This window comes from Aquila chrysaetos, chromosome 1, assembly GCF_900496995.4.
Source record: "Aquila chrysaetos chrysaetos chromosome 1, bAquChr1.4, whole genome shotgun sequence".
Classification (NCBI taxonomy): domain Eukaryota; kingdom Metazoa; phylum Chordata; class Aves; order Accipitriformes; family Accipitridae; genus Aquila; species Aquila chrysaetos.
Window position 1 is genome coordinate 7308310 of NC_044004.1, and position 12331 is coordinate 7320640.

The window sequence follows — 12331 nt, forward strand, 5'->3', positions numbered from 1 at the left end:
TTCACCTCCACAGAAGCTGTAAGGCCTGGTTTCATCCTTTATCAGGTGAAGGAGTATCTGGCATTTGAGCCTTACTCTGCTAGCCAAAAACTTCACCAAAATTAATTCTACCTCTACAGAAATATGGATGTGAAAAGGTTCTATTGCTGTCTAGGGACCAGCGAGGATTTGGGCTAGACAAGAGGCCTTCATGCTGAAAGAAGTCACTGAAGAGAAAATGTAGGTGTATGGGCCAGCTGGCTGCCTTGCCTATAATCACGAAAAATGGGTATCCTTCTAAGAAAATGAGAAAACCTTTGACAACATTAAGAACTACTTGTTTTACAGCTCCCAAAACTCCAGAAGGCTGCAAACTTCTGGAATAACATACAATTAGAATACTTTTAAAAATTAATTTTCTAAATTAAGTTTTGTGTTAGCATTTATTTCAAAACTCTTCTGTAGTGTCAACTGTCAGTGCACAAGGCCTCCTAACCTGATTTGTACAATTCCTTGGCTAAACAGAAAAGCTTGAAAGTTCCTCACGTGGCCAGTCCAATACCGAAATTCAGCTTTCCAGCTGAAGGCTGAGCAACAGTGCTTCCAAGAAGCATTTCAAAATATCATGTAATAATACAACTTTCCCACAGCTAACGCTCTCCATCAATCTAATTCAGCAGGTAAGCACACGGATAACATCCAGCCAAAGATATACTGCACAAAAGCATAATTCAACACAGGTATTTTCATCTTTGTTTCATCATCATGTTTCATCATTTATTGGAAATGACCAGTAACTCACTCACTAAGGTAATCGACCATTAACTAAAATGCAATAGCTAAACACATTGCCATAGCTAACACAACACTGTATCTATTCATAATCATGAACATATTTGCATTTTCTAAACCACTTTAATTATACCTCTAAATATTACCTTTTCGTGAATTTCTTGTGTAGACTGAGCATCACAAAATGCCACCGTGGCTACATCCTTCAGAATAGGCATTTCTACTGTACAATCCCTGCCATCCAGCAACGCTACCAAAGGGCGCGGGTGCATGGGCCCATTCATGATCGGAGGTCGAATGCCTACAAGGAAACAGAGAAGACTTGTTATTCAAGCCATGTAAATGTAATAATAAAAATAGATTATAGCTAGTCTGTTTATTCTGATGGCAGAAAAAGATTTCAAGGACTGAAGCTAGTAAAACAGGAACAAGTTTACAGTCAGCAATCAACCAAACACAGAAGACCTAAGAAAAAATGCCATGGAGGTTCAGGAGGCTGAACAATGGAAGATGGATAAACCCATTAAGGGAACAGTATATTTGTTTTTTAAAGATACATCCTTACTGCACTATTAAGAAGTGTCTGTGCAGTCTTATCCAAGGTTTATGTTTTGATTGGATTCCACACCTTTGTGAGCCCTAGAGTGAGAAATATCTTGTCCAGGCTTGTAAGAGTATAGCTTATGGAATATCATAAGCAACTCAGTGAGAATTTGATTTACATCAATTTACATATATGATGATGGTCTGCTAAGACTAAAATTTAACTGGAAAAAAGCCTACAACAGCAAAATTTTGAATTTATTGAAGATCCAATATACAAGTGTACAGGCTAATTGCTGATCTATGTAGGTGTGCTTAGACAAAACAATTCTGTGTAGCTTAGTCAAACACACACATCATACTTAATCCACCATTGAAAACTTATAAAATATGAACAAAAAATGTCCCTCCCTAAATGGACATCATGCCTGGAACATCATAGAGCGACAAAGAAATACACATTAAATGTCTGGGGGAAGGAAAATCAGTTGAAAGTGCAGGCTTCATTTATATCCTCTTTATGGAGACTTAAAATGAAAAGTAATCATTAAAACAAGATATTTAGAGAGCATCTTTTTAACAGTATAGATGCTATAAATATACAAAAGTACTCAAGGGAATAATATTAAACCATTACATTTACACAAAAGTAGTTAAGCATGGGTGGAAAAAAAGGGACTTCCTGAAGAGATAAGGAAACGCAAAACCAAGAATAAAATACATTATATTTTTCCGCTTTTAAAATAGCTTTAAACACTCCAAAGTGAAGCAGGCTAGATATTTTTTGTATGCAGTGTGAATTTAAAAACATTGCTTATTGCTTGATAATACAAGTTAGTCCAACATTAATGCAAAAGACTGAAGATCCCCAGCTACCTTCTGTAAGCAATCCCTGCATCTAAAGTCCCAGCCTGTGTCAAAAAGCAAGCCCTGAAAGACTGTCATCCGCATTCTAAGTGGATGGAAAAATCAGTAGAATCCCAGATGTACAAGATACCTGGTGAAGAAAAACAGCTGCTGGGAAAAGAGATTTTCACAAGTCAACAGAAGCAGCATATTGCTTCCCCACTGGGACCAAGCTCAGGTCCGGGACTGAAGGAGTACTGCTAAAGAGACTGTTACCCTCATAGTCTCCACTGTCCAGCCTGCACCCATAAATTTCACGTCCACCCCTAACCAAGTCATAATGATAGGCCAGCTCTACTACAATCTGGCATTTAAGTTCTTTACCTATTCAAACAGTTTTTACACTTGAAGAAGATAGAAGAAGAGTCACTACATTTGGTTCTTTTCTGTACTAGTCCCAGCATCTCCCAACAACTGATGATGCCAATGGACTGACTCTGCAGTACTCTCACCACAGCAGACAGGCATTCAGACGTGAAAAGTATTCACCAGAAGTTTTCCATGGGTATAACACCCATGAAAACTGTTCTCTGTTGTAAAACCTAAATTCCTAACCTCTACTGTGATAGACATGCTTAAAAATACTTCTGGTACACAGATTCTTTCAGTAATATCGAGCCACCCAAATTAAATGGAAGCCTTTTTAATACCATTTTTTAAAAATCATGCATCTTGCTAATTTACTATTGTTACCTGTTTGAACCAGGAACGGGCACATAACCTTCATACAGTCACTTTTAGTAAATAAGCCACACACTAATAATGTGGTACAGGACACAAACACTACATGAATACACAATGTAAAGCTACATAGTTATCCAGAGAATAATTACTATCCTTTAATGGGAATTTAATTATAAAAACCCACGTTAAATTTACTTAGAAACACCCTAGAATAAAGCACGTTATAGACTTGTTCATGATTCTTTCCAAATAGTATATGTAATAGCATTAATAAAATGCAATTATGTCTTGAAACAAATGTAAAAATGACATTGCAAGTCCTATTCATATTGCATCGAATAACTGCGCTCATTTTACAAGTGAAATGTTATGGTCATCATCTCAATTGTCAGTCCAGCAAACCCAGGATTTCAACAACAAGTCTGAATGCTAGCTAAAATAAAATTAAAAAAAGAAAACACAACTTTGATACTAAAGTTGTTGAAGATGAATGAGGAAAAATATGGTACAGATGATTCCCTTAGAGCTACAGCTAAAGCACCTTTGTCAATGAAAGAGTACATATAGTCTGGACAGATTACAGAAGTAAAAACTGTCACTTTTAAGAAACACTTTTCTGGCTAGAGCTATCTCAGAAAAACATGAAATACAGTATCACAAAACACAACCCTTTAAAACAATGATTTCTCTGAAATACATAAAGGTGTGGTCTGGTTTTCCCCTCATGCCAGTGTATCTATTGATTTCAACCAAGTTATTTGTGTCTAATGTTGGTGCTAAGCGACATGCCAAACCAAGCTCCAAAGCACAGAAACAAAAGTCAGAAAAACAACTAGAAGGATAAACCCTCCCAGAGAGAATCTCAGACTTCAAGAGTCCCCAGAACTCAAATACATCCAGTGACCTTGACCACGAAAACCCTACAGACCTTCGCTTGCCAAAATCCTTTTTGAACTTCAGCATAGACTTCCTGTTGCACAATCTTTCTGTCTAAATGCCATATCACTGAATCGCAGACAATAACTCAACACTTAAGTAAACTTACAGTAACTTAATCACAGTGGCAGTCACTATTTAAAAGTTTACATTTGGAAAGACACAGTTTCACTATGAATCAGAATCCTTTGAACAAAAAACTACTTCTTCCACCATTTAGATATGTTCTGCCTGTTTCTTATCTAGAAATGTCATACTGCACCATGTGTTTGGCTTTGCAGCAGACCCTTGGAGTAGCAGGATAAAGCAATGTGTATTTAAGAGCAGTATTTTCCATGCCTGCATTAACAGTAATTCATGCAACTTGGTGCCAGGGAGGAATAACTGTAAACCGGTCAAAAGTGACATTCGACACCACAAATGTGAAACTAATTAAAAAAAAAAAAACAACAATTTCACTTAGCTGGCTTATTTAAGTATATGGTATAGCATTTCACATAACACAGATAACAAAAATTATACCATCCACCCCCACATCCTAGAACCTTTGTTATGGGAAAACAATCTCAGTTTATCCTAACTTGAGACTTTCAGGAACCCCTACCAACCTGACATTTCTTAATCTGAGCTTGATTTCCAGGGTCATGAATTCGATTTCTCAATGCTTTACAATCTTCAGTATTCTGAGGCAAAATAGCAGCCTGTCATTCGATCCTCATTTCCATGTCTTTAATTTTTCTTGCAGCCTCCTGTAATCTTGAACCAAAGCTTTTAAACTTCTTATCCACTGCAACCTCTGTAGCCTGGATGGTGTTCAAATTTTTACTAAAAATTAAACACAAACAATACATTAAAACAACATTAAGGGTCTGACTTGTGCTCACAGAAGCCAGGAAACTCAAAGTTAAAGCTTCTCACTGCATCTGTACCCTTCCCCCTTTCGCTGCTGGCTTTCCACCACACCTGCTGTGCTGCCACCGGCCATTAACATACCAGGGAAACCAGCGGACTGTTAAGACGCGCAGGGCAGCTTGCGCAGGACAGCAGGTGTATTGTAAATAGACGTACCTGGAACAGTCGGCACCACTCAGGCGGCAAACGTTTTGCCTAGGTGAGCAGGGATCTGAGGATAGTGTGTGATCTCCAATACCACTCGTGCGGGAGAGCCAAGCACTCCAGTGAGTACTGGAGATGGAGTGAGAAGCCTTAACTCTGAACTTGCTGGTTTTGTTAGGTATAAGTCAGGCCCTTAAGGTTATCTAAATGTATTTAAGGAAAAAAAAAAAAAAATGTTTCCCATGACAGCTCTAATCCAGCTATTAGTTTGGGGGTTTTTTTTCCCCTCCAATATGGAAATAATCTGGTGGTGAAGCTCTTGCCCCAGTAACAGCCACCACGCCACTGACTGCTGGAATTTCTCTAAAATAGTACCAGGTATAATGGGCACACACACACACAGACAAAGCAGTTGTCCATATGTAGCAGCTACTTGCCATGCGGCTAACAGAAGAGTGCCTTTTCAGAGCTGCAACCTGGACTAGCTGCTCTTAGAAAAAAAGAATCAAAACCTTATTCTAGCCCAGCTTTTATGGAAAAAAATCTTGGAAATTTAAAAAGCAGCTTTCAGCTACAGAACCCAACAAGAGGCCAGTCCCATGCACAAGCATTTCAACTCATTGTGGGTCTTGCAAACAAGAAGATTAATGAATTTATCATCCAGCTTTGTAACTAAAACAGGAGAGGCAGGGTTGTGAATTATTACCTCTATACCTCTGGCAGCACAGGAACTTACAAATTATCAGACCAACCTTAGCGCAAGACGTAATTTTTAAACTGGAAAGAAGAAGAGCTACCTAAAGCAGGCTGGTTTCCTCCCCGCTCCCAAATCCTACCCACACCTCCCTCCTGTCGCTCCTGAAACAAAGGTGCATCTTTGTGTGCTACACTCCAATGGGGAGAGTTGAAGCCGATATCATTAGGCATACTCACAACCGGAGGATAAGAAAGTTCTCCCTGACATACTCTAGGCTGTTATGATGTGTTCTAAACCTTTTGTAAAGCAACCTTTTATGTTATGAACTGACAGTAACTAAGGTGATCGCGTTGCACAAGTAACATAGATCTCAAAGTAGGCTGTGACCGTTTGCTGACATTAGAAAACATACCAAAATGCAACAAGGTAAGCTATTAAGATTAATGATTATTAACAATGTCATTTTCACATTTTTTCTGCCGCTGATTAATATAACATCATTAGGATCAGGAATGTATCAAATAAGGCACACATGTTAAAAGTAAAGGACATTGTCAGGTTTGTAGGCCCAAAATTTGACCTACCTTTCATTTTCTTAAATCTGTTTGCAAAGTCCATGTAATTCTTTAAATGTGTTTTTCTTTTTTCAAAACAAATGCTTCAATTCTTTTTTCTGAAAAATACATCAATGCCAAAAAGCATAACACTTATCAGTAACCCTATAATGACAAACCAATATGCACATGAAATGGAGGACAGCAGCCTGGCAAAGGAGAGTTTTCATTTTCATGTTTCTGGGGATGCTTACAAGTGCAAAGATTAAATGAGCAGGAAAACTCCCTTGACAATGTCCTTTTAAAAGAGTTTGCCCTAGAAAACTTCCTTTACGCACTGTGAAACATCAAAGTGATTTAAGTTTTTAACAAAATGCAAACTACTGAAAAATCTAATCAATATTTACAAAAACAAGACCTGAAAATGACAGGTTGGACATTCAACTAATTTACAATCTTGCACATGTAACATGAGACTAATCCCCTGTGGCATTTACCTTTACTTTATATTCTTACCTAGGCTGTAAATAAAGTGAAAGCTGTCACTTATTTACCATAAGCCCTCAAAAAATTTACATATTTTTAAAAATAAATGCTAATATTAATTCAAGTAAAGAACGAGTTGTCAAAACAAACAAAAAATATCCCACTCATAAGACGAACATAGAAGCTGTTATGAATTAGATTTGCCAATATGCACTATTAAAATTCCTAGAAACGCCATACTTTAAAAAAATATTTTAAGGTTCCTGACACATCATGCATTTTTAAGTACCGGACTTTGTTTTGTGCACCATGACCTCAAGTGACATTTAGATTCAAGGTAGAGCAAAACTCTAAAGGCAGTCAAGTAGAAATAAACTTTAAAATACAATGCAGGTACATGGATCAGTAAATGGATGCAAGAAAAAAAAAAGAGTGCTTACCGGCCTTCGGTATTTTGATATTCAGCATATTTAGATGCTGAATATGCAACGTAAAAATCTCCTGATTCCACCAGAATCAGAGCCAACACCTTTGGCCACCAACTTCAATATGAGCAGAATGCAATCTCCCATGATCTGGGATGTGGGATTGCAGGGGAGAGAGGGGAGAATATTTTTAAATAAAGAACACCAACAAGAGGCACATACAAAAAGGTGACAGCTACCCTCAGAAGCCTGAATTACTTAGCAGATTAAATTGAATTTCATTCTTTTCTTTTCTCATTTAATGTTTCTAACTATGCTTCCTAAGGTTTTAGGAACCTGCTGCAAGTCTTATTGAAATGAATAGGAACAATCCCAAATCGATTTTCAAAGGAACAAGATCTGGACTTCACATACATTCACACTTCACTTACATACAACAGAAAACTAAGCATAAGCTTCACTTAAGGCATATGTGCAGTCTCTATTGAAGTCTACAGAGCTCAGAGGTTAATTCTAAGCACACCGAAACTTTACTGGAAGAGCACAGCTGATGAATACCGTTGCGGTCTATGCTTTTTATTTACCCAAACTCAGTAAAAACAAGTCATCTTCCTTCTTTTCTTTTTAATTTGCAGGAGACCAAGAAAAATAAAAGTGGTTTCCGGCGCTGTGTTGACCCAATGATGTGCAGAGCAGTCACACCCACTTATATCCTCCTGCTAATTGCGAAGACTGAAATACACCCAGCCATTCTCCAGGACATTCACTGCTCATTCCCTTACACAAAATATATAACCAACAGTACCGCTATGTAATTACCACCCTGGTCCACAGACTTCCACGGTACTCAGATTTATGCACACATCACATCATTATTTTACCACCTGTGAGAAATGAGCCTGGGTATCCAAGCAATTGCTACAGCACACAACACAAAGGCCTCAACACAGAGTATTTTGAGACAACTACCTTATGTGATTTTCCCTTTTGGTACAATTGAAACACAATAAGTCAATGATTTCTATTTAGAAAATCCTACATTTTCCTGCTGTTACTGGAACCTGAGAGTCACGATTCCTCATTACTTTTCCATATTCATATAGCAAGTAAACTTGCCATTCTCAGCTAGTAGTCCGATAACTGTGAGCATATGGATTTCTGTTGTGTTTTTCAATAGTGATCCCTAACCAGTCTTTTTTAAACCTCTAGTAATTTTGCTGTTAGTTGTCTAACATCTGTTAGTATGCACACAAAATCCTAAATGCTTGTCAGGGTACAAAAAACCAAAGGTCTTGCAAGGCGCATCTTGAAAGCCTATGATCAGAAATAAAGTTCTGTTAAGGGGAAACAAAATAATCTGGCAACATTTTCTATTATTATACATGTACTTCAAACATCCACATGAAAACTGGAAGTATTTCACATCTGTCAAAAAATTACTCAAATTACATATTCAGAGCATGCTATAACGATATGCCTTATCTTAACTAATACTTTTCAAAATAAGAATGAAAACAATATGAATCACACCTATTTAACGTCAAATGAGCAAGCAGTAATAGCATAATGCGTTACTGTAAAATGTTTTAATTGTCTATCACCATTTAAAAAGCAAATCAAACGACAATATTCAGTAACAACTATATCAAGTACTAAAACAAGAAAGCGTAAGTATCAGCAATAAAACATACACAAAACACAACGTTGCAGAAGCACTGTTTTCAAGTAGCAGATACATGAAAGCAAACCCCAGAGAAAGGCAAAACATTTTAAAGGACTGAGCTTTCCCTGGATATCCAGCATTTCAGTTCCTGTCCACAGCAAATACTTCACTGTTTCAAGCATTTTTAGCTTTATTAAGTAATAAGTAAAGGGGGGGGTGGGGGGATAAATAAATCAGTGGTGCTAGAGCTGCCCTAGCTGAGTACACTCCCATTAATCCCAGCTTCAGAGAAATTCTGGCTAAGGCTGCCAACTTTTGCTACTTATCCCACGAGTTTTACAGTGACTGCAAAATGCCCCTGCCCGCACGCTGTGGTGAAAACCACAAACTACTTGATAACTTACAGGAATCACCGCAGTGAAGCTCAGGACAGTACCTACAAATTAAGAATCAAAGAACTTGACAATTCCAACACTCCAGCAGCCACGTTTACCCATAACTAACTATGGACATCAATTTCCCAGTTACTGATGGGGCGGTGTCTCTACAATACAGACTGAATGCATGAATCAAGTCTGCATCAAAGGCATTCCCACAACGCACCATATGCTGGGTATACATCCACTTTCATCATTTCACAAGACAGTGACCATGGACTAGGCTGATAATGGCAACTCCGCAGGGGGGAACCCACCTTAACACACACCCAAACTCTAGTTTAAAATAAACTGAGCTTATATTTCAGCCCATAAACTTTATAGGTTGGTGGGTGTGACTTTAAAAAAAAAAAAAACCAAAAAAACCCCCAGAAAACTCCTGCTGACAGGAACTGGAAAAACAATCTGCTTCAACAACTGTAATAGGAGCAGAATGATTAACTTCCCAAGCCATTCCAGTAACAATACAGATCATGCCAAGACTTACTAAAACACTTTCCACAGAAGAAGCAGTCCTGGAGATTCTGAGGACAATATTTAGGATACAGAACACAAGCCTATAGAACAGGTTGGTGAAACAGGGCTGTGCTACTGCCATGTGAATTGAAGTACATCCATGGCCCTTATCCTTGCTCTTTTACCCATGTATTCAATATAAAAAAAGCACACAAGCACTGCTTTTTCTTTTTTAAATCATGTTATCAGAACTGGCATCTTGGCTGTGACTTTGATAAAAGCTGAAGAGCCATATAACGTTAATTTAAAATGTAATACCCTCAAGGAAAAACTCTTGATTTGCCTGCTGTAAAATATTATGTATTCGAACTATGAAGGAAAAATGAAGAAAACAGTTACTTTTTTTCTCTCCTCCAAAAATGTTTCTCCTACAGCAAGTTATTTTATTCCAGCAGGTTCGGGGTTTTTTTGGTTTTTTTTAAACCACTGTCTGAGCTGTAAGTATGCTTTGGGAAAAAAATACCACTTTTTAGCATTGTCAATACAACCACTTTCAGAGTATTAATTTCACATTATATTTTAAAGACACTGCCAAGGATTTATTCCAGAATATAATTTCTGAATGTTGCCTGTCCTAATGACTACTCTCTGCGCTTCTTTTCCCTTATTTTAGATGTTGTACAGGATGCTGTCTCAGAGAAAGAAACCCAATAACCCGAGCAGAGCCAACATCAAAGGCTTCCTTTATTCTGATCCCAAACACTGAAAGCAATTTCTTTAACAGCACACCTGTACTTTGACCCAAGAACGTTAAACTATTACCTGGGGCACTCCTTATTTTCCTTATCAAAAAGTCTTAGATAAGCAAGTGTGGGGCCTTGGATAATCAAATTAGTTTCACAGGGTTTAATTTTTTTTTTTTTTTTTTTTTTTTTTAAGGTCAGCAGAACACAGTCAAATGACACTAAAAATAACAGTACAGGAGTACTGTTCAATTTTACATATTGACCACTGAGCTCTCCACTTTCCTTGTAACATAACTTTCTGGTTTTTCATGTTGGGAAAGCATCTAACGTGATTCACCATTCTCTCAGCTGAACATCATGGTGCTATACATGTCAGCAATCCTTACAGTCAAAAAAAAAAAAAACCACCCCAGACTTTTAAGACTAGCATAATTCGAAAGGAATAATTCAACAGAGTATTAAGGTTTCTGGTAAACGAGGATAATAAAACTCCCTTTTGAGTTACACTCCATTATGTTCTTCTGAAAAACCAAAGCAACTCTGACAAATACTGAACCAGTGCAAAGGGCTCCTTAAAGCTCTTTTTTCTCTCTCTCCCTTTTCAGTTCCTCCCACAGCCACTGACCTCTGCTGTTCTCTGTCAATATTAAGAAAATGGTTGATGAAGATTACAAACTAGAGAACAGTTTTGTAAAAATGAGAAAGTCTGGAGCATACCGAAATCAAAGTCCTGCACCTCCCATCCAGGGTCCTCTGCAGTCAAACCAAGCTTTAATAAATAGGATTTTCTGAAAAGATGTTCATTTTGAAGGTAAGCAAACAGGATGTATAAAAATGACAAGCTCACTGAGAACGGGCCAGTAACAACAGTTGAAGTGCCAAATAAAACAGGCAGTTTAAGGCAAAAGCTGGGTTTATATTATCATGTTACATTTAATCATAATATAATAAAAGTGTATGATGTAAGAGAGCTGTTCTACTGAGCTTTTCTTCAAGTAGAGTTTTGAGTTTCAATTACAAAGGCTCTGGTCCCAGTATTACAGTTAAGGCTGTACTGAAAAACACAGTTAAAATCAGGAGTTATTCCCATGACTTGATGAGAGAAGCAAAGTATTTCTTCCCACACATACCACATACTAAAGGGGTTTAGAGAAGGTTTTTGAACGCTTTAAGTTGTTTCCACTGAACTGGTGAAAAGTCAGAAGTGTTTAAAAATGACCCATATTTGCATTTTTTCACTAGGCTTTATAATGTTTCTTTTAGTCTCTGTAGTTTAACCACTTTCAGCTTGAAAATGGTCTATTCACATGCATAAAAATGCTTTGTCTACTTTGTCACAAATCATGTCCTATCTCTGTAAATTGCATAAAACATTTATTGGTGCTAAAAACATCAGTTGCAAGAAAGTATTATAAAAGGAATTATTGACTCCATTATTAAGAGTTACAAAATCTTAAGGCAAAGGGCTACCCTTCATTCTTCACACAGGTAACATTTCTTAACAGGTTATCCCTCCAACTGTATATTCTTGGTTTGATTGAGCACTGTATTTTGGAAAATGAATTCACTATTACATTTCTCAGCAAATGAAGTTAAGATGTCAGTTTGTAGTTTTATTCTAGCCTTTTCCATGTATGCTTTATCTTAAAAAAATAAACTTGTTACAGCTCCTGTGTCCCCCGATCTGCAGGCAGAGACATTTACAAAATCTGCCCACGGCACATATGTGCGTCACACAAATGTCATCTCCCCCTCTCACAGTGACAGCCTCAGACTTCTGCAGCGTTACAGTTTGTGAAAAACGGACAGTTATAAAAAACGGACCCCAGCAACTTCCTTTCAAAACAAAATATAGATTGACAACAGATTGAGAAGCAATTTGAATGGAAACCAGACCAATGTATTAGATGCAATAAAGAATTTCCAAAATAAGAAACCTTACTCTATGGGTTTTCTACATTTTCTGAAACT

General features: G+C 37.4%; 1 protein-coding gene across 12 annotated transcripts in view; it reads right to left on the reverse strand.

The window, feature by feature from the left end:
* CTBP1 (C-terminal binding protein 1) overlaps window positions 1–12331 on the reverse strand; it is a 244656-nt gene that overhangs the window by 39341 nt on the left and 192984 nt on the right. For 8 of the 12 annotated variants that reach the window (XM_030016178.2, XM_030016246.1, XM_030016169.1 and 5 more), the window contains one exon: window positions 918–1072. In XM_030016178.2, the coding sequence (XP_029872038.1) occupies window positions 918–1072 (155 nt within the window). Of the gene's footprint in view, window positions 1–917; window positions 1073–4448; window positions 4666–6177; window positions 6267–12331 lie in introns of those variants that run through there. The other 4 variants (XM_030016239.2, XM_030016229.2, XM_030016222.2 and 1 more) reach the window with 3 other exon arrangements.